The sequence below is a fragment of the Macadamia integrifolia genome, chromosome 5 (assembly GCF_013358625.1).
Source record: "Macadamia integrifolia cultivar HAES 741 chromosome 5, SCU_Mint_v3, whole genome shotgun sequence".
NCBI classification, from domain to species: domain Eukaryota; kingdom Viridiplantae; phylum Streptophyta; class Magnoliopsida; order Proteales; family Proteaceae; genus Macadamia; species Macadamia integrifolia.
The window spans coordinates 9,470,986-9,498,442 of record NC_056561.1 but is presented as its reverse complement, the minus strand read 5'-3'; the positions used below and the strand labels follow the sequence as shown (position 1 = coordinate 9,498,442).

General features: G+C 38.0%; 2 protein-coding genes across 3 annotated transcripts in view; both read right to left on the bottom strand.

Moving 5' to 3' along the window:
- The window catches only part of LOC122078557 (mediator of RNA polymerase II transcription subunit 20a-like), a 10,315-nt gene extending 9,512 nt beyond the window's left edge, over positions 1 to 803 (bottom strand). The window contains exons 1-2 of the mRNA XM_042644587.1: positions 647 to 803; positions 169 to 311 (exon numbers count right to left, since the gene is read on the bottom strand). Coding sequence (XP_042500521.1) covers positions 169 to 311; positions 647 to 660 — 157 coding nt within the window. The 5' untranslated portion in view covers positions 661 to 803. The remainder of the gene's footprint in view (positions 1 to 168; positions 312 to 646) is intronic.
- A 2,426-nt stretch (positions 804 to 3,229) lies between these two features.
- Positions 3,230 to 27,457, bottom strand: LOC122079440 (centromere/kinetochore protein zw10 homolog). Of its 2 annotated transcripts, none has more exons than XM_042645918.1 (15): positions 27,211 to 27,457; positions 25,882 to 26,462; positions 25,653 to 25,790; positions 25,256 to 25,429; positions 21,813 to 21,974; positions 16,488 to 16,721; positions 16,120 to 16,263; positions 15,387 to 15,479; positions 11,579 to 11,674; positions 5,656 to 5,784; positions 5,464 to 5,541; positions 5,231 to 5,389; positions 4,938 to 5,091; positions 4,742 to 4,824; positions 3,230 to 3,630 (listed from the first exon to the last, which is right to left on the bottom strand). In XM_042645918.1, the coding sequence occupies exons 1-15, from the start codon at positions 27,365 to 27,367 to the stop codon at positions 3,547 to 3,549; spliced, it is 2,466 nt and encodes an 821-aa protein (XP_042501852.1). In that variant the 5' UTR covers positions 27,368 to 27,457; the 3' UTR covers positions 3,230 to 3,546. The 2 variants fall into 2 exon arrangements, with proteins under 2 accessions (XP_042501852.1, XP_042501853.1); XM_042645919.1 differs by having other exon boundaries at positions 25,882 to 26,455; positions 27,211 to 27,347.

Sequence of the window (27,457 nt, the reverse complement as noted above, 5' to 3'; positions counted from 1 at the left end):
AAAAAAAAAAAAAAAAAAAAAAAAACTAAAACGAAATTCTGGAAAAATAAAATAAAATCGAATAGTAAGTTAACGAACCACTAGCATGAACTTGCAGTACCGGTTGTCGCTAAGAGGGGAAACAAAATACAACAGAAAATAGAGCTAAGAGAAACTGAAAAATATAACCTTTTAACATGGGTCTGTAGAATGTGAGTGTAGCTTTCCATCTTCCTTCCTTGACACCATTGATACTCTCCACACACTGAGAAACGTCTGTAAGAATTTGACTGCTCACAGTCGTTCCTGGATTAGGTTGCCAATGGAGGAGCCTGAAATAAAAATCAAAATCAAAATAGAAAAAAAGAAATCATCTTCCCATCCAATGAAATGTGACAGTGTTGGAACAAAAACAACGAAACATTTTTCTCCCTCTAAATTCATAAACAAATCCGAAATCAAACTATTTTTCTGCTAATCTTCGAATCTATCAAGCTCAACGGTAATTTTAGTGCAGTGATGAAAGCGAAATTCTTCTCTGAAGTACATCGATCCAAAACACAACAAATTGTTCGAAAAAGATTGGGGGTAAGTAGCTCATCAACCCAAAATCGAAAAAAATCATCTCGAAAAATTCAACTTAATTATTTTTCTTTTACTTTCTTACCATTTAAGGGGCATCTTCTCCGCCGGTAGAGGAACACTGGAGTGGAGGATGGCGAGCAGGTTCCGGAGACCGTATGTCGCATGATATTATTGCCTAACCCCGCTTACTTGACCAATTCCTTATTACATGAAAAGTTTCTATGGGTGTTCTAGTAATTGCATAAGACCTTTATTTACATCCATGCCCTCTTTTTTTTTTTTTTTCTCCTAAAGGGTGCCCCAGGGTAGACTTGGCAATGATAATAGCTCTACAGGACCAACAAGCGAAAGTAGGAGATGTAGAGTTGAACTCATAATCTATTGATCGAAATGGTAATGGGGCAAGAGCTTACTTCCACTAGACTACGACCTTGTAATTTAGTACTCAAGAATTTCAAAAGTACCCTACCCCCTATATCATGAAAAATGATAACAAAGCAGATTTTTTGTGCATCAGTTATATAAGGATCCTTATAATAAGTCTGGAGATTGATGCAATAAGTGCAGTTTCATCCCAGATATTGGGGTTATAGTCCCATATTGATTGGGTAGTGTGTGATTACTAAACTTATAACGTGAGGAACACAATTTCAAAATCGGATCAATGTCAACGAAATCGATTGTGATTGAACCCAAGTCTTGACGGATATGATGCCAATCCACTAATACGATGCAAAGGTGAAATGGTAAAAACATCAATATTTATAAATTTAAAGAAAAGGGGGGAAGTAAATCCCTTCTAATCCAAAATTATCAGAATGAGAATCGATTAACACGGGCTGCAAGACTGATTCCAAGTTCTAAAACCTTGCTTGAGGAACGCCCTTTTTTTTGTTTCTTTTTCTTTTTTTTTTATTTATTTATTTTTACCTTAACTTAAAGCTTGGGCATTTAGGATGGAGTCAAGGTATCAATCTTAAAAGTTTAAATTTTCAAACCTTCACTTGAGCCAAAAGGATACACTCCATCCCTTGATGTCTCCCTACATGGAGCTTGATCCTCTATCAAGTTACTTATTATTTATTATGTTGTCTATGCTTTCTTTCAGCATATGCTAGTTTTTATGGGTTGATAGAAATTGGAATGTTATCATGGAATGGAAGATCTTTATCTAGAAATATGAACTGCTACATAACACTTGAAGGCTTGGATTAAGACCAAATTGGATTTTGCAAATGTTTGGATGAATTTGTTTGAGTTAGTTTTTAGTTACATGTTGATGCATTAAATATAGTCTTTCTAGAATGCCCTAGCTTTTACAATCCCTTCTGAAAATGTTCGTAATAGGTGGTTTTGCTTAATATGCTAGATGGTTTCATATGATGCGAAAGTGTAGTTTTGCCCCTATAGAGGAAGGTGACGAGTGATCCAAAAGAGAGCATTTGAGAGAAGGTGTGGGGCTCATGGGTGGGATGTGAGAAGAACATGCACTCTGAGGACTAACATCGTGTGCTTCCTTCTCTCTCTCTCTCTCTCTCTCTCTCTCTCTCTCTCTCTCTCTCTCTCTCTCTCTCTCTCTCTCTATATATATATATATATATATAATATGCATATCATTCATGTGTGTATATACTTAAATGAATTATACATCATTTTGCATAATAAACAATAGATACAGAAAATTGTGTTTGATAAATTAGATCTTAAACTTGTACAATATACATTTAAAGCGTATCATACAACATACCCAAACCATGGGTTAAAATAAAAAACTAAAATACTAAACAAAACTCCCCGTAATCAAAAGCCAAACACCCTTTGTTCCCAAATGCCAAATCGGAAATCCCAAATCAAAACCTTAATCCCATCATCTTCATCTTCTTCTCAAATCAGAACTCCTCACAGCCTTCATCTTCTACCTCTCCAACCGTGATTTCAAATTGCAGCGGCAAAGGAAGATGAAATGAAGAAGGGATAATAGTAATATATATATATATATATATATACACACACATCAACGAAAAGGAGGAAATGCTCATCAAAAACCTAGAAAGAGGGAATGGAGTTGACCGAGTTAGAGGGTTAGTTTAGCTGGTGAGTGTTCGGTAGTGTGTATAGCAAGTCAGCAAATCAATGCTTCATCAAAAAAAAGTCAGCAAATCAGTGCACACGAATCAATAAAGCCACAAACCCAGCTTTAATCTATTGGTTTAAGTGTCTGTTTTGTACTCGTTACCTTACTTCATGAATGGCAATAAAACTGGTATGGATACGTCCAACAATAATACTTTTCGAAAATTCGTAACTAAATATGTATGGTAATGATACAACATGCGTTTAATAAATGTTTCATACGATCACTATGATAGTAAAAATACGGACATATATTCACTATGTAAGAGATATTTACACCACGTAATAAATAAAATAAAAGCATTTGACAATGATTTTATCAAAAGGAAGCCACAAAACTGAAATAAGCATAATATAATATCCGCTATTACATCTCATAAGATCATCATTCTTTTATTTTTCAATCCTAAAAAAAAAAAATTGTAATCATTACAAAAGTTAATTTTCAAAATTTAAAAAAAAATTCACCTTCCTTTCCTTCTTTAAAATTCCCTTTCCAACCAAACGAAGCCTATGGTAGCTTACCTCTTAGTAAAGCCAAATCATCATCTCAGATTAAAAGTTGTTGCCACTACTATTAAATATCATTTCCACCATCTTTTCTTTTCCTCTGCCTTCCCCAAAATGTAAAACAAGCATTGTCAAGAGAAACAAGAATTTACCCTTCAGAAGGTGGTATCTTACAGCTTAAAATACAGAAAAGAAAGCACCTCGATTATGGACTAAATACAACAAACTAGAATTGGAAAATTACACTTTATCTTCAACTAATTTCATTAGCATCATGGGTTGGGTCAATACAAAATGCTGATGTCACAGATACTCCATGATCTCCCGGACATTTGACTTCTAAAAACTCATATCATCTATCCTCCATAAGCATTCCTTTCTCAATGGAGAATCTGTAAATATGGCTTTAACAAAATTTTCTACCTGAAAATAAACAAAATAGAACATAATTACCAAAGATGATGAGAGATACGGAATATAACACAGGATGAATAAATGAACAAATGAGTCGAATCTAGAAGCTTCAACCCAATTGTTGTACAGCTCCCAAACACCCCCCCCCCCTCCCCAAAAAAAGAGGGGGGGGGGGGGTTGTACAATCTCTTCCATGTAACTGTAATGGTGAAAGACTGTTCTCCCAACACAAATCTAGTTAATTACACCTCATGATGCCAAACAAAATAATTCTAATTTTTTTCCCCCTTGGAAACAAAAAGGTCCCCTCAACTGAGTGAGACCTAGTTAGGAGATTTCCACAACCAAAAATCAGCATGACATTGATATGGAGACTTCTGAGAGTATTTACAGAAAGTGGACCATTAGGAAAAAAATAATGAAAATCATCCAATCAAAATGATTTTCAGTGTATTGTTTCCCACAACTGCTATGGAATGAGGAGATGCTTATTTTTCAATTTGTGTATTTAATTACCACCAGGTACTTCACATATAAGAAGAATCAGAGAGAGGGAGACAACAAGCAAACAAAAAGACAACATATTATATGTAATGAGCAAGATCTCTCCAAAGCTCTGCATATAGGACATGTAGGGCAACACAACTGCAAGTGAAATATTGTGAACTTACTGTCCGCTTCAGTCTCTACTCATGTGCCAAATTTAAAGCCCAAATGAGCATCTCCATGTAAGGATTTGGTAATTAGTATCGGGATCAGTATTAGTCTTGCCCACATGAATATCTCCATGCAAGGATTTCTTTTTTTTTCAAAAATCAATTTTTCATTACTTTTTTACCCTTGGTCTGTACCAATCCACCAATACAAACAGGAAAACCATGGCCGTGGACAGAACCTGTATTCACTGGCCATGGAAAGATCTTTTCTCCTCAGTATGTAATGGGATTTTATGGCATGCAAGGCTTTTATTTATTTATTTATTTTTTCTTTAAAGATAATAAAAGTTGACATCCCACACACGCATGCATATATGTACACAAGAGTATATGTGCTTAACCTACACATAATTTAACCAAATATACAACCATAATTCAGATAAATGTGCCATGTTGAATCATACCTCAGAAGCTGTGAAGCCACAATTAGCCAGTTCTCCACTCTCCCAAGTTGTTGTAATGGATTTCAAGGGCATGTCTAATAAATCTACCAAAATAAAAGAGGCAGTCAACTTCTAAATGTAATTAATAACAAAACAAGCTTTTCGTCTGTACCTATCAAAAATAGTAGTAATAATTAAGCAGGCCAAAGATACATGCCTGCCAATTTACGGAGTTTACGTAAAGATGGAATCAACTCATCTAGTTGAATATCTCTGACACCTTCTAGTAGCTTCCCTTTTCCATTGATGTACATTAGGGACTCAAACAAGGAAGATGAGCTCTCTAGTGTCAAATGGATCAGCCTCTGAAGCTGAAAAGGCAATAGATTTAGTGCTTAAATAAATAGATAAATAAATTCACAAGCTTACTAACTTAGGATTCTGACAGCAAAGAGGTAGGGGCAGTGGGGCACCCAAAAGAAACTAGGTCATAGGATTCAGTCATAGTACCTGTAATGTCTCCTCTGCTGCCAAATCATCTAAAAGTAGTATGTCCTCCGTTATTCTAGAAAAAACAGAATCAAGCACTATGCACATGCTTCTCTTATAAGTTTGAGGAGGCAAGAGCGGCTCCCAAATAATATGCACTTTCTCAAGAGTGAAGACAACCTGATCACGAAACATTCAGATTTCAAGAACAAAGTCATCAACACAATTGGTTAAATAAATTATAGCACAGCTACCTGATCTATAGAAAACTTTGCACACTCGTATTGTTGCATTTGATGTGTATTCTGAAACCCATTCGCACAATCTATGGCCTGATGGATCACAAGAATGCAAAATGAATAAGACCAACAAAGTCTATATGAAAAAAGCAGAGTCATGGACGATGGAATTGAATTAGCATTCCTTCAAAGTTGAAATCTTGGTACCTCTTTCAAGTTAAAGATAACTATTCTAATTTGTTTCTCAAGTACATCTTCAGCCATTTGTTGAAATCTTGGTGCAATGTCAACAAAAACTGCATGTTCCTTTAGAGAACTTGGGAAGTCTGAACGATACTGGACAGAGATGAAACACAAAATTAGGAACTTAGTAATCATATACCATAATTTAGGACTTCTCAAGGTTAATGGTTAGCAAATATGTAGGTCTCATGAAAGACCAATGAAGATTTTAACGAAGCAAGCACGAATCTCAAGGCCAAACAAATTTTCATGAGCAGATTAGGCTGAAGCAGCAGTTTCGTTTGAAGCTTAAAATTGCTCTGCTTTCCATATGTATCACAAATTCACAATAAAGGATACTTTGGTCAAGGGAAGAAATGATGGTAAATCAAGAAAGGACTCGAGACAGAAACCCCCATTCATGATTCATGAAAATATAAAGTATTTGCAAATCATTACATATATTAACGAAGTGTTGTAGCTAAAAATGAAAGTTCAAAATAAACAAAATAAGGGCATCAGCAATCAGATGCCATTTGAAGAATCATAGCTTAAAAGGAAATATATAAAAAGGAAACTTAGTTTGCAAGATTCTTCCTTGCCAGATGACACCACAAACATTATTTACATTATTTGCAAGCCTCAAAATTTTCACATCTCAATCTTCAATCTCCACCCATATTCCAGTCTTCAATCTCCTTTCAATAAACGACAACAATGATTTTTACTCAGACGAATTTGTTAGGAGCATAGTTGTTATGGCATCAAGGTGAACCAAGGCATTGGAGGGGCCCCGGATGCAAGGCCACCAAGTTGACCATGACGCCTGCCTAGGCGACACTTGTTTTCAAGGTGCCTGGATGCCAAGGCAGTCACCTAAGTGACACCTTGACAACTATGACTAGGAGAAAGAAAGCGAAAAGAGAAGGAAGACACAGGATAAAAAATGCCAATTAGGACCGACTGCAAAGTAGACACAGGATTTCAAAAAATGGGCCAAACATTAGCCCCGACTCCAAACTCACCCCTCCAGGACCACGCGTAGGCGGGACCAGCACTGGGTAATGGCCCTTTTTTAAAAGCGAAAAGAGAAAGAATACATAGGATAAAAATATAAAGAAAAGAACATAACAAAGAAACGGGGAAAAGGTGCCACCTACACCCCTGACCAAACAAGACAACCTTGCTTTAAAACCCACACCTAAGCCTCAATTTCTTATAACTTCCACAACCCACACTCTGCATACACCTAACAAAGGCATAATAAGACTTTCCCACATAAATAGCCTAACGATGAAAGCAGGAAGAAAAAACAAAAGAAAGCAAGAGAACCGGAAAAGCTGTAATAATCTTCAAACATGATCCTTTTCAGCGTTGCCTTTGGTGTAAACTGTTTGCCTGCATTACCAACGTATCACATTTTATGGATTTCGCTTGGCCCAATTGCAGAGGCCCGCTATTAAAGTCTTGTAAACTAAACTCCTGTCCATTTCTTACACTTCTCAAGCGCTTATGTACATTATAATCATAAATGGTGCTACATCAAATCATTTAAAAAAAAAAAAAAAAAAGAATTAAAAAGATCACTAGTAAACCCTCAATGTTATCTATAGAGAACATGAAACCCTCAAGAGACCCACAGCGACGGTGACAAATTGCAACCAGGCTTCTCCCCCAGTAAGTTTCTTCACTTTTTTGTTTCTTGATTCTTCTTCTTCCTCCTCTTCCCCATTTCTGTTTCAGCAGCGAAAGGAAATTGGAGGAAGAAGACGAAGAAAAAATGGAGAATAAAAAAAATTATAGAGAAAGAAAATCAGAGGAAGAAGAAAAAAACAGAGGAAAGAGTAGAAGAAGAAAGAGGAAGATAAAAATAAAAGCAGAAACAGAAATCAGGAAGAGGAAAAAGAGAAGAAGAAAGGGTGTACTTTTCGATTGTCACCACGACTCCACTTTTGTGAGGGTGATGAACTCGGCAGAACTACCCCACTTTACCCAAACCCTCCCCCCGACACACAACTGTCCACATATACCCCCCACTTTAAATGGCAATTTACGCATATATCCTCACTTTACATGACAACACCTAGGGCACCTAGACAATGATTAGGCAGGCGCCTTGTCGCCTACGCACTTAAGCGGCCCTCCAATGCCTCTGCTCACCTAAGCGCCATTACAACTCTGCATTTCACCCACTTCACTAGAGCTTTTAAAAAATGATGACCAATAAGCTGAACCCCTGAGGACACATCAAGGTTACCACAACAGGAGAGTTACCTGAATCCAACTAAATTATTGGCTACATTGATTGGAAACATCTGTCCGTAGATAAAAACAGTGGCTCCTCGAGCTCAAGCCGTGTGAGTGAAAACTGGTGTTGTGACATGCACACATGCCAATGTTATCAAAGCATCACATGGGTGACAAGGCCCCTACCTAGGCATTTTACTATTTTAGGGCACACTTATCACGGCAGCTAGCTGACCCAAGGCATTGGAGAGGCATTGTCACGACCAAAGTGTTGGCATGGCCATGACACTTGAGGGCTCAATGATGGCGTTTGGTCTTGACACAGGGCTTGGCGTAGCACCGTGGCATCATGTTGACATTCTGGAAGAAGAGCCTGGTGACGATTCGAAGTATGTCAATATGATTTTCTAGGATAGTTGATGTCTGCTTCTGGAAAAGGGCAAAATTCTTAAGAGCTACCTTGAGGAAGGGTGGTGTGCCGTGTGCCTCACCCTTCTTGGTGTCATTGCATTAAGCAAGGCATCGTAGCATGTCACAAGCAAGGTTTGGTGGGCATGGTGGCCACCATAGGCAAGGCATTGTGTGTGCGGTAGGGCTGGCCACGCATGCATCAGTAGCACAAGAATTTCAAGGGAGGATCCCATGGGCGGGCACTCATTAAGCGAAGTGGGCTATGGGTGTTCAACCATAGATTTGGTTACTGAAGTAGACGATGTTCATCAGAAGGCACTAGCATGGTGCATTGCTGGGGAGGTAGAGCCGTAGACGTTCACTGTGGATGCTACTAGTACCTCGTATGTGTCAGTGGCACTAGAGGCTTAAGCGAGTGGGCTATCCCATGTCTTGTGGTACGAGTGTGCATGTTCTAGGCATGGTTTGGGTTCAACTTGCCTTAGGCATGTCTGTGTGGGTGTTGATTACTAGCACATATTGTGCGATAATGACGGCCAACATGAGCGATTTTGTGTATATCTGACAAACCTTCGAAGTGTTCTGTGTGCCATTCAAGTTGGGTGATATTGGCATCTTGGGCGCAAGCATGGTAATTGACTTGGTCATGTCCTCGAGTTAGTGTGGCATGGATTCCCCTATGGCAGCGTGGCACTAGTGAAGGGTTGGGATGATGTGGGTTCCATGTTGGACGAGCATATATACTAAGACGTGGGGAAAAGAGACTTCTGGGTTGTTGGGCATGGCCTGTCAATTGGCCCTAGTCGTTGGGCAAGTATCTCAGTGGTGATGCAATGAAGTGACATTGTGGGCTAAGTTGAGCAAAGCCTCGATATAGTGTTACAAGCCATGTCCCGTCGGCAATTTGGGTGAATGCTAAGATAACTTGGATGGTGTTAGTTGGACCTTGGACAAGTGTTGGCTAAGGTGCCTAACGAGCAGTTTTGGGACCTAACAAAAACTTGTTTGTGACAATCACCTAGGCAACCTAGGCATACAATATATGACTATATGTAATATAGCAATGATAACTTGATATAATTATGATTCTATGCAACATAGAAGCCATATCAGCGCAATATGATATAATTATGCTAGTAATGACCTAATAAAAGAAAACCAACGAATAATAAACAAAGTATAGGATATAATATAGGCATATTCACCCCAAAGGGGTAGATCAGTTGGCAAAGAGCAACCCCTCTCAATTTTAGAGGTCATGAGTTCAACTCTCCTTGGGGCATAGTTGTCAAGGCGTCGCCTAGGCGACGGCTAGGCGTCCAGGCGGTTTGCCTGGGGCCTAAGCGACAGCAACTTTGCTGCACTGCACGTCGCCTTGTGTTTCGGCACTTATTTATGCCAAATATCATTCAAGTAAATGTTTTACTTAAGATATTATTCATAAATAAGCAAATACCCCATATTTGAATCCAATAAAAATAGTTTAAAAATCAAATTCCAAAAGGATAAAAAGTCAACCCCCCAGTCCAAGAACAAAAACTGGATTTTGGCTATAGGGACGATTTTCAACTTTTAAATGCTAGGGTTTTTCTCAATTATGAAAATTTTACAAATGCTATCATGTTAAAGCATTGCTAAAAACCAAAAGTCTGGTAAAATAATATTTTGTTTTGATATTCATAAAATTATTTTCATTCAGGCGATTTTAACAGTATTCGCGCACTTAAAAATAAGTATGACTGAAGCATAACTTTGTCATTCCAACTCAGATTTAGGTAATCTTAGACTTGTTAGAAAGCTGGTTTTATGTTATAACTAATACAAAAAGTCTCATGTAAAAATAAAATTATTTGGCCAGTCAAACTTATTATAGAATAAGAGCATTTCTCTAAATGTTGATTTTTTATAACTTAATATGACTTAATGTTAATTTTTTATGATTTGATGTGGCTAAATGTTGATTTTTAATGACTTCATGTGGCTTAATCTTGATTTTTTATGATACAAGGTATATATAACTCACTAAATAATGTTAGAAAATAGGAAAAATAAAAAATAACACTTGTTCGCCTTAAGGCGGGCACCTTCTCGCCTAAGCGCTTAGACAACCCTCCACCGCCTTAGTTCGCCTTGACGCCGTGACACCTATGCCTTGGGGCATATCTATCATCAATATATATAGGCATATTCATAAAAATAAGAAATAAAAACAAATAATAAACATAAATCAATGTACACTCATGAAGTTTCAACAAGGCATGTTGTCGCCTTGGACCCAAGAAAGAGCCTGGATGGGGGCGGTGACGCCTAGGCAGCGCCTTGACAACTATGTCTTAGGGCATGGACAGATTAATCCATGCATTAGCAACGAGCTACCAATAATTCAGTTGCTTGATTATGACTACTTGAGGACTTGAATAGAGTTGCTAGGTGCAACCAATGGACAACTTTAAGGGTTTGCCATTTGTAACTTCAACTTGACTATTTTTTAAACCTCTGTTCCCCTCCCCCGTAATGTTGAGCATTAGACTAGCAAGCATTTTCTTTTATGAGTAACCACCAAAACATGGCTGACATTGCTTAAACTTTTGTTTTCCTGATAGGCCTCTTAATTGTGAAGTGTTGGTCCTTGCCAACTAAGCTACCGCCTAGGGGTTTGACATTGTTCACTTATTATTATAATATTCCTTACTACATAGTACACTAATAGTGCATTCCTACCTTGGTAGTGGTTTTTAATGTCTCATACTGTACTCCCCGCCCCGCAATGAGTGTCCCCTCCCCAAAGTTTAAGAACAAGTGGTTAAAGAATTAAAAGTTCCCTCATTTCACAATATTACCCCTCCCCCAAATTTACTTAATTAAACTCTTTTCAAATTAGGCAACAAATGAATGTAGAGATCATTGGAAGGGGGCAAATTAGTAAACATAACAAAAACTAATTACTTGATTTGAGAAACTTATAGCATGTTCGGTCTTTATTTTTATCAATATGTGATACCAACCTAACTTTAAAAGTAGTCAATGCTTCAACTCAACACACATAAACCCACACACACACACACACACACACACAAATCAAGTCACACCCACCCGCACGCACGTACACTTGCATACTTGCACAAACTGACGCAACTTAAGGAGATAATATAAGAACTATCAAATAAAGAAGAGAACAAACAACATACAATTAGATAACAAAAAGAAAAATAAAAACAGGTTCAAGGATAAAACTAGGTCTTTTACTTACCTCAAATGCAAGGCCAAGAATCTCATGAGACAGATAAAGACAGTCATTGTGCATAAGTATCGGAACTTGGGTTATGCTATCAAACTGCTTCTCTAGCTTCAAAAATAAAAAATAAATGAAGTTTACAACCATCATTCAGATAACTCTCGACATATAATTTAATCAAAAGCATCGATGAGATAAATATTCATAAAATAAAATTAAAATAAAAATATAAAAACACTTAGTTTGATTCTCGACAACCTTTCAAATGTATCAATTCACAAGCTGATGCAAGAAAAGCGCAGGAAGAGGCTTACTCAAGCCTATATCTGTCTTCAGTTGGTTAGACATGTATCAGACCTTTGGTCATTGCCACTTCAGTGTTATGAGTATATAATCGTAGTGAATAGGATAAATAGAGTTTACTGAGGGAACAGCCTTACAGGGATGCAACATCAAACCATATGCTGCAACAAATATCTTACAGGTAAGAACATCTGTTGTCTATTTTGAACATATTTCTGCACCTACTATTGGTTCCAGACACCAGGCTCTGTTATTTCATTCATTAGATCTGTTTCATAATCCGGTTTACCAATATTCTGACTTCTGAATTCCAGAACTGTCAAATCTTAGTTCCTTCTGTTCGGCATTGATTTCAGCATCTTCTAGAAGATCCCTTTTGTTTTATTTGATATTCCTTAGCTAGCAAGCAAGCAAATCTAATTAGAAAGTCTTTGTTTCCTAATTGATTGGTATCTTTTTTTCAGAACTTTCTATTTTCTTTCTAGTTTCCATCCTTTGTACTTTCTATTTTGTAAAGCTTAGGCCAAGCTATAAATAGGCCATTGGTTGTAAAGATTCACACAATTGCATAACAGAGGTTTCATGCTCCTTGCTTGCAAGTTTGTCTGAGAAAGACCAGTTTTCAACAGCTGAGATAGCTGTGGATGAGAGACCCAAGGCTAAGATAGCCTACCCCCCCTGTGTTGCACTGAAAAAAAGGACCTAAGATAAGAGCGTCTTCTCTTAGGTTTCTTCCTCTGCGCCCGCCGCCGCCCGGCCCGCGTTAGAGGGGAAGATTAGCAAAGCGGGAAAAGACAGAGGGAGGCATCTTATTTGATTCTCTCCACGATAACTTCCAGATCGGAGAAGCATTCGGAACGGGCTCCGCGTTCATTTCGTTGGCAGAAACGATCCAATCTATTCGGGGCTTCGGGGAACCCAAAAACAAACTCTTTTGACTTGATTCATAGATAGAATCAATGGATAGATAGACAAGAGATAGATGAACGAGATATCTTTTTTTTTTTCTCCCACAGATATCCATTGAATTCCTTGTTCTCTCATCTTTTTGCGGTTTTATTTGGCACACAAAAAAAGGCCTTCAACCAGGAGGTAGGGGTTTTCTGAGCCCTGTACTTGCTGCTGCTCGAAATTTCCAGTTTGTTTCCTATTTCTGCCCTAAAATCAAGAAACATCATATCTCCTCAACCAGCTGGCAGAAGTTGCCGAGATTTTGGGGTTTTATTAGGCCTTATACTAGCTACCTTTGACCACATAATTAGCCACATCTGGGCTTGGGTTTGTGAGTTGTGGTTCTTCCCATCTCTGACCTAATTTCTGATTTATTATTGGTTACAAGTCTTGTCTCAAATCTGAGTCTACTTCTTAGCTTTTGTATGGAGCCTATTAATATCTTCAATTGGGGTTGATTACTCTTGTAATCAGCTTGAAATTACCGACATACTTGGTCCATCCGCACAGTTCATGATGATAAAATCATGGCCAAGAACAACAATGCAAATCCCGGGTTCGAAAAAACCCGTTTTGCCTCTATGGGCCCACCCAAGTCCCTAAATAGCTCAATATGTAATGGGAGTGTCAATCTGGTAATTAACCAGATTTCTAAAGGGGTTATTAGTTTACTAGATAGGTTAACGAGAATAAATATAAAGGGGTTTAGAAAATTTTGAGCAAGGGTAAACTAGGAAGTAAAACTAATTAAAGGATAGGAATGAAATAGAGATGATGGAAGGGTAATTTCAGTAATAAAGGAATAAAAGATATCGAGAGCGTGGGGGTCGTCTCCTGCCTCCAGTCGAAACAAACCTGCGGAAACCAGATCTCTCTCAGTATAGCTTGGTTCGATCTGGAATTTCAGATGAAGGTCCCTAATCCATGGGCCTGTTGAATCAACTCCGCCAGCAACTAAACCTGACACTAAGAAAATTCCCAAAAATCATCCCAGATGGTAGGTAGCACAAGAACCAGGCTGGATCTCCATTTCACAACTCACAGAAGGAAACTCTGTTGGGCATGAACTTCTAGGGGGTAAGTCGCCTAGGGTAGGGTACCTCCCACCCGAAATTTCAGACCAAACCAAGTATGGTGAGTAAAAAAATCACTCTATTCAATTTATGTTACTGCTAGCAGCAGAGGAGAGAAAACAGCAACAGAAATATGAACAGAATATGGTAGAGAAAAGGAAGAAAGAACATACTAGAGGAAACATGAGGGGGGAAAAAAGGGGAAACACAGCCACCACTGCTCATGCCACACAGGCAAGCTCTGATCAAACTCGATATTCCATTCTTCTCATCTCTATTGTATTACAAGCATATTTAAAAGAAAAGAAATTACATCCAAATATCCAATACGGAAACTAAACAAACTAGGTACTAATCTTAAGCAAATCCCTACGTAGCTAACTCTATCTAAAAATCCCATATAAAAACATAATTTACGAATTACAAAGAATACCAATTGCATGGTCTGGCTTGGGTCCAAATTTGGTTAAATAACAAAGAATCCCAATTGCATATCAAACCATTTCCTTTGTCTACGATCTGCATCAATCAAGTGGACCAATAGGATCCACAACGAGAAGGATTGAAGGGGCATATAAATGTTTTGTATTGAAAGATTAACCCAATATTTGATGGGTGAGCATCAATGATCAAGTAGCATCCATCACTCCAGCTATGAAGACAATTTCTATTGATTGAGATATAAGTGTCAGACAGAAAATCCATAATTGCTAGAGCTTCGATGATTGTTAATTGTCTGAGGTATTAGTCACTTTATGTAAATATTTCTTTTTTTCTTCTGCCCCCCCCCCCCCCCCAACCCTCCCCCCAAAACAAGTAACCAAAAGATGTTTTCTGCTTTATGTAAAGATCTCTTCTCTTCTCTTCTTTTCTTTTTTCCCCAGAAGTAACCAAAAGATGTTTTCTGTATTTTGTCTTAAAAGCAGTTGTTACTCTTGAAAAATTCGTTCTTAATATTCTAATAGAATAATAAATAAAAAATAGGGAAACAAGTTGCTTATTTGAAAACACTAAACAGAGAAATCTGAAGATGTATCAAATAGGCCATATATTTTTGCTACATTTCGCTTTTTGTGTAGTCATATGCAAGCTAGTTAGGTCAATTCCTCACCAGACACATGAAAAGGGCATGCATTTGAAATGTATGCTCCATTCTCTCACATCAACAGTGATTGTGTGTGCTTCACAGGAAGAAGGAAAAAAAACAATTCTGATGCACTTTAGGGTGATTTTGAGAATACTCACTTCAAGGTGCAATTCCTTTTAAGACACTAAAGATGCTGTTTAACAGTCAAACTTTTGTGTCAAATCAACATACATCTCCACTATACTAGTAAGTGGCTGAACAGGCAGAATACCATAATGTAGCTGCTCAAAACTTTTACCCCTAATCCTTTATGCAGCATTGCTAGACAGATGCTAATTGAAACTGCATTCCCAATCAATTTCCAACTCCTCACCATAATCGAATATAAGAGTTGCTATAATCAACTTACCTTGACAGGTATAACAGCTTCATATAGAAGTAGAGCATCCCTCACAGCATGATAAAATTCCATAGCCACTCTTGGAGATGACAAGCAAATATCCTGCACTGATGGTTAGAAAACATAATTATGCCCCCTCAAATAAATTACATTCTTACTAGTCACAAAATCGGAAACGATATTATTTTCAAGAGTACAAAATGTTAACAATATCATTGATAGAATAAAAAAATATTGTTGAGGGGATACAACATTAACATAATAATAATGTGAAACATTTAGTCAAGGGTATGAATGTAACAATGACATTAAATATCAAACAACAGTACAAAATTATCTGCCCAATGGATAAGAGAATTTAAAAAGAAAGAAGAATAGAAAAAGCAACCAGGTATACAATGAGCAAAGCTCTACAAAAGGGGAACCAGAAGAAAAAACAAAGCGTAATCCTTTCCTTTTTCCTGGTAAGTGTACCTCACATGTGCCAGATAGTCTACTTCCACCATGTTAGCCAGCAAATGGGCAAGAATACTGCTAAGACATAAGAAACATCTGGAAGGGGGCATGCCCACAAAGTTTCTCAATTGCCATAAAATAGAATAGTGCCCTGGATTATCTTTCAAATAGATATATATATATATATATTTGTGTGTGTGTGTGTGTGTGTGTGAGTACGTTCTGCCTATGTCATTCCTAACACACAGAGACAAGCACCCCCCACCCCAAAATCCCCAAGACATACCTGAAGTGTCTGATGCACTAATTCCATAAGTAACAGTGCTGCTTTAGACACTACACACCTCCCGGGCAAGAAAAGCAAATCAACTGCATTCTTGGAAAAATTTTCTCCCTGAGCCATTGGTGTAGAACCTTTCATCATATAATCCTGCCATCATGTTCACCTTTTTTCTTAAATACATATGTAGATGTACATATTGAAAAGAATATCTAAAGAAATGGTCAACAAGGTAGAAAGCCAACCCATGTATAAAACTTTTGGGAAATTAATCAATGAAGATTAACAAGAGTATGAATTTTGAAAAATTATGTTTATCGTAAATAAGTGAAATGGAAATAGAATTTCCTTCTCATTCTGGTAGTATTACATACTGGAGGAAGAGTAAAGTCGCATTTTAGAAGAACATTTCTAGCCTTTGCTAATATTTCCCTCTTCTTCCGAGATGCAAAGTGAACTTCAACATTTTGTGCAAAATTGCTCAACCTTTCATCCCTGCTATCAGATGATGAAATAAACATCATCTCCTTTAGATCTGTCTCAAAATCAGATGAAAGCTTGATGATATTTTGAAATTCTGTGAGCTTGGAAGCATCATCAGGAACAGCCTGGAATAAGCATTTTGAAAAACAAATTATTCACTGAAATGGAATCCAGAACAATAAACAACAAAAATAGCACAACCAAAGTTTAAATTACTCATAAGACAAATAAATCAAAACCATCCAGAACAATATGATACCCCTAAGTCAAACAAAACCAATGCATAAATAGAGAAGTGAGAAATAAGTCAATTATCTGAATTATTATGCCCCTAATTTCCAAATTCTCATTCTTTGCAAATGATCCTGCTGTTGGCTAAGGGGGGCTTATTTAGGCCTGATCACACAAGATTTGTCACTAACTATGTTGCACTTAAGAGTTTTGAGTCAAAGAAAGTCAATCTTAAATCTATATTTGCCTCTGAGAAGTTTAGGTGGAGAGAGTCAGGATCCCTTGGTGGTAGGACAGCACAAGACACGATTTCATCTAAGGAGTTTTGGCAACAGTTGGGTAAAGTGGTGAAAATTTTGGCGCCAGTTGTCAAAGTATTGAAGATGGTGGCTACTGCTTTCAAGCCCATCATGCCAAGCTTGTATGTTGTTATGGATATGATGAAAGACCACACCTACGTTGCATATCCATGTGGCAATAGGAAATTCTTGAAGAATATACAGGACCGTTGGGAGCTCCAACTAATGCATCCATCACATAAGGCTGGTAAGCTATAACATTGCATTCTTTTATATTTGGATTACCTTACTATATGGTGCATTAATATTAACATTGACAATATCTACATGTCAATTTTCAGCATACTATTTAAACCCCAAGTATTAGTATAACCATAGACTTTGGGATCAATCCGGACTTTATAGAAGCAGTGAAGCATGTGGTTGCCAAGTTGCAACCAAGTAGTAGACTACAGTCTATTGCCAATCATAAGGTGAGTTTTGCAGTTCATTAGGAATCTAGTAAGTAAATACTTTGAATGGGTTGATAACTACTTTCCAAACGGGTATAGATAAAAGATTTCAAGGATGCTTTGGGGAGTTTTGGAACCCCCGCCACAACCGCGGCCATGTAAATATTGATGCTGCTACGCAATTTAGATTTCATTCTACTTCTTACACATGTATAAAATCATATTAAATGCAAATAATATGTATGTTACACTTGTTGTAATGCAGCTGAATGTGGGTGTTGCATGGGGGGTACAAGAATTGAAGAAGATTTCCATCAAAGTGCTCTCCCAGTAATGTAGAACTAGGATTGGCAAGGCCAACCTAATCCCAAACTACAGGATACTTATCAAAGAACAACCAATATCCAAAGTAGAACAGCAACACAAAGCAACTCAGGATTAAAATGGAAAACAAAGTCTACAACAGCCAACCGATTACATAACTACTAAAAATCTGTGAACAGAATTAACAATAAATGGTAGGGCCTTAACAAGGACTGTAAGAGGCCTAAATCCAGCTGATAATATGATCCAACACCCAAAGAAACCAACAGAAATCAAGGCAGGTCTATTGATTTCAAATCTGGGCAGGAACATGTCAATAGAAGACAAAATGGGGAAGATTTCTAATATCTCCCAATTGGCTGGTCAGAATTGGACCAGGTTTATCGAAGGTAGTACTAGGTGGAAGGGATTCCATCCAATTTTCAGCCACAGAGGATGGCTGACAGTGTTGTAGGCAGCAGGGGATCAAATAGGAAACTAAGAAGATTTCCTAGGCAGAACTGTGGAAGAAGAAGAAATCAATTACCTGTAGATGGTTGCAGCAGCAATAGATTCTTGACTAATTGAGAGGAGAAGAAGATAAGCAAAAGAAGAGGACCTCTCGGGCTTCCCACCGCAGAGAGTCAATTGGATCAAATACCAATTCCATCAGCCTTGATCAAACACAAGACAACTCTTCATGGAAAAGACAATAGCAGCAGCCATTAATTTGTTTATCAAAATCATTCCGACTTTAGGAGCCTCCTCTTCTTTATTTATAATGATGGGGGAGGGAATTACAAAACAAAAGGTTCCTTAAAAGAAAAGCCTAATTTAGTCTCCTAATACAATACTTAATAAAAACTGAAATTAAGAACTAAACTGAAATAAGAAGCTATGATGCATATTCTTCACCAAACTAGGCTTGTTTTATTAGGAATAAGCCTACGGTTGGGTTGTATATGTGTTGGGCCTTCAGTCCATGTGGTTTGGAGTGTATTGGGCCACTTTTATGGGTCTAAAAGGAGGGCTCTAAGATTGAGTACGGGATTACTAGTTAGTTTCCTTTTTTCATTAGTTTCCCTTTTAGTTGGGTTTGATTTGAGTTATATTTGTTTCCCTAAGAGTCAAGTTATTAATTGAGTCAAGTCATTAATAGTTAGTTTCCTTTTTCAACTAGTTTCTAATTTCAACTTTTAGTAACTATTGTATTAGGAGAATATTTGGTTTTCTTTTTGAGGAACCTTCTATTTTGTAATTCCCTCCCCCATTAACATTATAAATAAAGAAGAGGAGGCTCCTAAAAGCCTAGAATGAATGAATGATTTTAATAAAAAAATAATGGTTGTTGCTACTGTCTTCTTCATGAAGAGTTGTCTTGTGTTTGATCAAGGCTGAAGGAATTGGTGTTTGATCCAATTGACTCCTTGCAGCATGAAGTCCAGGAGGTCTACTTCAAGTATTATTCTCTTAAGTTTTTATCTCTTTCAAGACTTATTAGAGCTGCAAAACAAGATATGCAATCTATCACTCTGCTGCCCAGAAAATTCTGCAAAACAGAGCATCCGCCCCTACTGGAATGACAGATCTGAGTATCCGATTGGTCCAGTTTTTTGATCGACGGTTCCTCCCCATACTAGTGAGGATCGACCCAAATATTGGCTGATTCTGCTCAGCCTTTGATGAGATATTAGAAATCTCCAGATTTTCGTCTTTTGGTGAACTGAAGTTTCTATTTTCTGGATTCTGGTTCTGCTGGTTTGAATAGTGCTTTCTGGACTACTGTTCTTAATATTCTGTTAACTTAAATCTGAATGGACTCCCATCTATTCCTGGTTAAGTCCCAAGAATCATTGTTGGATTGGACTCTGTTGTTATTCTCTTGAGATCGATAACCTGTTGTACTGTTGAATATCTGTTCTGATTTCTGAAGACTGTTAGCACTTTAGTAGTCACTGGATTAGTTCTAAACTGCTACTGGTTTGTTTAACCCCTGTGTTGCTGTTCTATGGGTTCGGTACTGTTTCTGGGTTGTTGCTGAATTTAATTTCTGATACATGGTTGGGGTTGGTTTTGGTTGTTCTTTGTTTTAAAAGTTTTGGGTCTGGTTTGGTTGTCAAATCCAGTCCTACATTAAATAGCTGAAAAGGGAAACTAACTACTTGACTCAACTAATAACTTAACTCCAAAGAAATAACAAAGACTAACAACTTAAATTGAACCTAATTAAAAAGGAAACTAATGAAAATGGAAACAAACTAGTTAATCCCGTATGCAACCTTAATACCCCTAGTTTAGGCCCATAAAAGTGGCGCATTACACTCCAAACCATATGGACTAATGGCCCAACACATATACAACCCAACCCAAGACTTATTCCTAATAAAACAAGCCTACTTTCGTGAAAAATCTGCATCACCCAGACATGTTCCGCCTCCGATTGTAACCGAAACTAGAGTACGTTTTCTCTTATCCAATCAAAATGGTGGAACTGATTAGGTTCCAAGCGTCTCGCTGACTTAGTGTATGTGCACTATAATATGAGATTGAAGATACAGCACATACGCATGGGTATAGAGAATGATAGGAACCAGATCAAGCTTGCCAATGTTTTCCAAATTAAGTCAGATGACAAGGATCCTGCTAGTGGATTAGGTGAGGGTCCTAAGGGATAGAGGTGATTTGGTGATGGATCACCTGGAGGTAGGCCTGACCCATAGATAGCATAACAAATTGGGACTGATGCTAATGAGTACATGGCTACAGAGGGTAGGATACACTCATAGACCCCCCAACCATTCAACCCCGTACTTGGCAGGGATGATGAAGAGGACCCTGACTAGTCCACTTCCTCAAGTGGTCATACTCAAACTCAGACTCAGGCTCAGGCCCACTCACCTTCTACTCATTATTTGATGATAGTGATGATGGTGATGGCGATGGTAATGGTGGAGATGATGATGTCGATCCTGATGATGATGATGATGATGATGATGATGGTGGTGATGTTGATACGGGTGGCGATAGATATGCAAGACTTCGAGAGGAGTGTGACCAGGCAAAGCCAGAGCCAATGTGATTCACCAGGGAGACCCAGTTTGGTCATGCCAGACAAGATGTAGATCACAGTGCACGTCAATCAGGGACAATATGGAGTGTAGGATACACTAGAGGGCCTCGTCATCGGCTCGGTGGAGATGAGCAGAGATTGTATGGATATCGATAGCATGTCTACCACTATTGGTGGATTAAGTTTGAGTAAGGAGGCACAGCAGAGGAATGAGCACTGGCGTCCCCATTATTTACCAGAGAGAGCACCTAGTCGGAGTATGGTATTGGTTATAGTCATTTCACTGACATGGGAAATGCATCTGGTTCATCCATTCCTAGTTTTGAGTATGACGCCCAATTACAGGGAGGACAAATTGGATCATCCTTTGTGGATAGCCTTTTCTCCTACCCAGCCCAGCCGTACATGTTGTCGGAAGGATCATGTCACAGTGGCTCAATGGCGGGTTCTTCTTCTTCTTCATATTACAATGACATATAGCTGAAGATAGGTTACCTTCAGTATGTAGATGAGTCAACTTACAGTGGCACGTCTAAGGGATTACATACTATCCTCATAATTATTACAAAATAGTTGGACTTAACCACCATGTGAACTGTGGCACCTCATATAGATACATACAATCCTCATAGGTATTAAAAAATAGTTGGTCCAAATACCCACAGCATCATGCCCATCGCCAACAATGCATTGTGCGTTTAGAAATCCTGGATCAAGAGTTTAATGCTTTCTTTACACATACCAGCAGAACATTTTTGTATACAGTATCAAGGATGAAGACCTTTCACCTTTTTGTAAACACAGTCAAGAACTATCAGTCATGTCATTTTCATAATTCAGTCCAAATACTTGAAACGATACCTGGGAAAGAAAGCTAGAAATAACCAGCTCTGAGATCCTTGGCCACGTCAATCTTCCAAAACATGCCATCCATCGACCATTCTCAAAGCATATGTATTTGTAAATGAATTTTATTACCTGAGTAATATCTGAGTACATAGTTGCACAATCCCTGCATTCAACCTAATGTAACCAAAGAGTAGTTAGATGTCACATAACAAAGCCCACATAACAATCGAATGAGATATTGATTTGAGGAAAACCTTCTGATTCTATTTTTAAACAGCCTCAATTATTTGAAATCTTGTGTTAATTTAGAAACTAAAACGATTTCACCGAAACAAAAAAAGGGCAAAAATACTTAAACATTGATAAAGAAAATATCTTTTTTTCTGGATAAAACTAGAATATTGTATTGTATCACTTACTGACAAAAAACCCTGCATTCTTTGCTGAGACATTATATTTAGTATGTTATTGGTGATTACTAACTTGTTTGTTTGTGATGAAAAAGCCAAGCCTCAATGGTCAATTGGTATCCCCTCCAAAGCATCAAGGAACTACAAAAAGTCAAGCCCAAGCAAATGGAGGAAGTCATCAAGCAAACATCTCATTGGAAGATCAAAGACAAGCTTGATGGACCAAAGACATGAAGGACTGAAGCATTCAATTGAGGATCAAGCTTTAAGCACCCTCATGAAGATCAATACTCAGGAATAGTTTCAACTTGTAATTCATTTAAATTCCTAAGTATGATTCTTGTTAAGGTTTGTACTGTGGAGGTATCCACGACAAGGGGCATGCCCCTATCGTAATGTCAGACTAAATTACCAAGGGGTAATCAGTCCCAGTTGGATCCATCATAAACACACAAAGCAAGTTCATATTCAACAGAAACTAAGATCTGAAAAATAGGGCTGAATAGAGAAGATTTAAGTTACTCATAAACCACAACTCAGATGGAGCTGAATTTGGGGTTGAACGGAGATCCTATATGAGGGAACAAACCACCAAAAACTGAACAAGTTCTGCAGGATGGATTGAGACTTATGCTGGTTGCAAGAAAAAGGAAAGTTATGGTGATTCTCCAAGAACTTGAGCTGGAAGTGTCGAATGATCCTCAAATTTGGATCGATTGGTCCTCCTAAGGTCCTCAATAAACCCTCCAAATCCTGCAGCAATCAGAGATCTGATCTGAGAGATACGCACTCGAAATTTCTTCCGGGAAAGCCCTATAACTAGATTCGGAAGCTTGGCTCTATGCTCTTCTGTTCAGCAACTGTTGGGACTTCATTCTCACAATTATAGTGTACAGAAGTCTGGATGGGCTGCTGAGTGCTTGCATTCTTGTTGATATGAGGTAGAAATACTTCCCAACCAGGACTCAGTGATCACAGGCTAATCACAAGTTAAAGCTTTGTTGAAGTCATTCCAATTTATTGCTTACCTTCTTTCTTTCTCTTATGCCAAAATGATCAATTTGTGGGTTGTGGCAGAGGTATCAAATCAGTACTTCATTAAACAAGATCACAATGGAGATAAGTTTAATAGTGTGTCAGGACAAATGACAAAGGTTGCTGCTGATATTTCAAGCAAAGATCAAGTAGTTTGCAATATGAAGTTCCAGGAACCTTGTGTTCTAGGGCATCATACAAAAAATCAAGATCACCTGTTTAAGGTTATTACACATAGGAAGTCTCCTGTAACAGCAGATCCCGATGTGCTTCTCTAAGAAAAGAAGAAACTGGTAGTAGTGTCTCCAATCAGAAAATGGGGATAGGTTAGCATGCCCAAAAGCTGCACTGCTCATTGGTCATGACCCTAATCTGGACGCTGGCGATTGAGGTGTTAAGTAATAGCTACAACTTGCAACTGTAGTTTGAAATTATAGTGTGTCCAAGGAAAGAAGGAAAAAACAGAAGCAAAAAAGTGAATTCAGTACTAGATGGCAAAGAAGCTCCTCCATCTCCATTGAAAGAGAAGGCAGTGAAGGAATTTCTCTTAGGGACTCCCAACCCAAAATCCTATTTCTGCAATGTGGAAGCCCATCCATCCCTACCCCCCATTCCTCAAGATCGAAACAGAGAAGCGTTCTCCCCCTCCATCTCCTTCACCTCACTCTTTCCCAACAAGGTTGATAAAGTTGACATCTACAGGAAACACCACCTTCAGATCCATCAAAACTCAGAAGAGATCTCTGAAGTCTCAGACGTGTAGCTTGAGCACAAAAGACTCTGTTAGAAGGATTGGGGAAAGATACATTGATGACAACTAGGTCTGGCAGAGAGTGGACAGATCTCCGGCAAAGAGCAGGGACATGAGTGGTGGTGGTGATTTTACGAACAGAAGACAGATCCCCAACAGCAGTGGTAGTATGAGGCAAGAGCATTCTAGTCAAATTTTAATTTTCGTTAAGGTCCATCTAACACGAAGGGTCTTGAGAACCGACATCTCAAACAATGGACTGTGGGCAATTTTTCCAAATGTCGAGGACCTGAGAGGCACATTTTACCCAAAACAAAACTATATACCAAGACATCAACATATCCACAGTACCAAATTCAGTCAAAATTTGGTAAAATATTTTGGTTTTGGTGGGGTCCAAAACAAAATAGAAGAAGACATATGATGTATACAACATTTCGCCAAAACGTTTCGGTGAAATTAACGAAATTTGGTATTGTTTCAAGAAACAACTTGACCTCATTTCAAAGGTTTAGTTCATTTCGACACTTAAAGCTTACAAATCCTGCACAATTGACTCCAAACCCTTATTTCACTCAAAATCCTGCACAATTGACTCCAAACCCTTATTTCACTCAAAATCCTGCACAATTGACTCCAAACCTTTATTTTACTCAGAATCCTCCACTTCTGAAATCTGGTGAGTCAAAACGCTGCATACAACTGCTGAGCATCAAAATCAAAGTTTGGGTATTATTGAAGCATCAGTTTGAAGATAAATTTTTTCCCCAAACTGCAAGTTTGAAGATAAATTCATGTTTTGCTACTTGATGTGAATGATGAACACTACATTATCATAATACTAATATATATCCTTTGCACATGAAATCATGTGTTCTTGATGATTTGATGTTTTGTTTGAATTGAGGACATTATAAAAACAAATTTTCCAAAAAAATTAGGGTCAAAATAGCAATGGTTGGGGACTCAATTTTTTTTATATGAGATACCGTAGTCGATCTACAAGTTCATGTAGGTCAGTAGGTGACTTGAAATTTCAGCCAAAAAAATAATCTAAAAAATCACAGAAATAGGGATAGATATTCTGTTTAGGGTTGACAAAGGAAATTTATGTATAAATTCCTTGTTCAAATTCCTGTTTCTGGCAGCCTCTTAACATAGACATACAGGCCATTCATATACAACAGCCCAAAGGAACTTGGAAAACAACTAAAGCATGGATTATATAGAGATCTAAACATGGCCCAATTACCAATTACCTTAGAATTAGAGGGAAGAACCAATTTCAGAATTGCCTCCGCCATTTCCCCATTATTTTGACTTGATTCTTCAATTGAAACACTGGGATTCCCATTACTCACAAATGGAGTAATGGCATACTTCACCACAGAGTCTGCTATCTTTGCAAGCCCATAATCAAGAATGCCAACTATCTGCAGATGGTAAATAGTAGAAATCACAAAAATGAAGTTAAATCACTCCCAAACTCAGGAACACATGTTAGTGTTCTCCAATTTATAAAATAAAAGTTCATCAACAAAAAGTTTCTGTTTACAACATGTATTTCTCAATTTATATGCTTATCCCCTAGTGTTTGCTTACGGAATACACATCAAGTTATAGCATACTATGAAACTTGGTTCAGCACACACTCACATCCATTGCTGTCAAAACACTATTGAACACAACCGCACCAGCCCCATCCATAGCCAGCTGAAACTTAACTCTCACATTACCACCATCTGGCTCAAAGCATATAGCATTTTCCATCAACCTCACAAGTACCGTTTGAACCTACAAACACAAATTGACATCAAATAGAAAATGAACACAAAAAAAAAAAGTTTAGCCCTAATACAAATAAATAAGGTAACCATAACCTTACCTCATCGGAGCGATCCATCCACTCTTTCCTCAACAAACTGAAAACCAGCGGTTCTCTCCCCTTAACCTCCTCACCATGAATCAATAATGCTTTCTTCAAATCCCTCAGTGCTTCTGACGCATTTATTAACCGCCCAACCCTCAAGTCCTCCGTGACCGACTTCAATCTCTGAATCAGGTTCACCATTGTTTGAACTAAAACCAGTAATTCCTTCCGCTCCTTCAATTCTTTACGTGTACTATTGATCTCTGCCACTGTCTTCTGGATCTCAATATCGATCGGGTTGTCAGAGATAAGCTGGAGAATGTTGGAGACATCTCCAGAGATGTTTTCAGTCCGTGAAACAGCTTCAGAGCAACGTGAGAATATCTCAGAGAAATCTTTATGGTGAGAAAGGATGTAATCCTGAACCTTATCCTTTATATGGAGTGATCGAATTTGAAGTCGATCGATTAGGAGTCGGAGATCCGGAGCTGATAGTGGAGAAGATTCTTCAAATTCCTGAGTTGAAAGGAGCTCTCGAACATGAATCGATTCAAACAAAACATCCATCAGCATATAATTTTCTTCTTGCCTGCCAGTTGGAGAAAAACCAAAAGATTATTTTTTCAGAAATTTCAAAGAATGAAAAGCAGGCACGATGCTTCGACTTAACGAATGCACAAAGAGAGACAGAGAGTGAGGGAGGGAGATGGTCCAAACGGATCCGAGAGAAGGAAGTGAGTAGCTTTATAGTTCGCCGCAGTTACTCTTCTCCGTTGCCCCCCTCAGTATACATTCTGAATAACTATTAAATCGTCATTTTGCCCAAAGATTTTTTTTTTTTTTTTTCAGAAAAAAATGTAAAGAATGAAAAGCTTTCCCAATTGATAACACTTCCACTCCCAATTCCATGATTCCAGGTGGAAGTGATTCTTTTTTACTCAATGATTTTTCAGAGCAAGATTGCCGCTTGGTAAACATCGCTACAAAACCCTAATAGTGATTCCCATTTTAGTGGGAAATTATCAATATTTAAGTTTTTGAACACCCTAGTATTTGAAAAAGAAAATTAATGTGATTAACAATTTTCCAAGTCTCGTGTTTGTATGTAATCAGTCACTACTTAGCAAGTTCGCATAGTAAATACTTCTGATCACAAATTTCTAAGGGAGTCTAGGTTTAGAAAAAGAAGAAGGAGAAGAGAATTTGTTATATTTAGGAATTACTACGGTTAGGGTTACACAAATTAGGAAATCGAAGAAGAATAAGAAGAAGTTGCAGTAGTTGCGACTGAAGAAGAAGGAGACGAGGAATTACAGAAGAAGAAGAAGGCGAAGGAAAACTTACCGTCGGAGCTCGAGGCGAGACGCGAGATCTTGTTCGACTTGGAAGCTCTCTGCAATGTTGCGCCCGACTTGGGTTGAGTTCGAGAAACGTATCGGACTTCCTTGGGTTTTTTGGAAGAATTTCTTTCAAGCGATTTGTTCCGGAATTGATAAATCATAAAAATAGAAGTTATGCAGTGCCTGCCGGTTATTTGGCCATTTGGGGGATCTGATTCGTTTGCATTTGCACCAAGCGGAATTCCACTCTC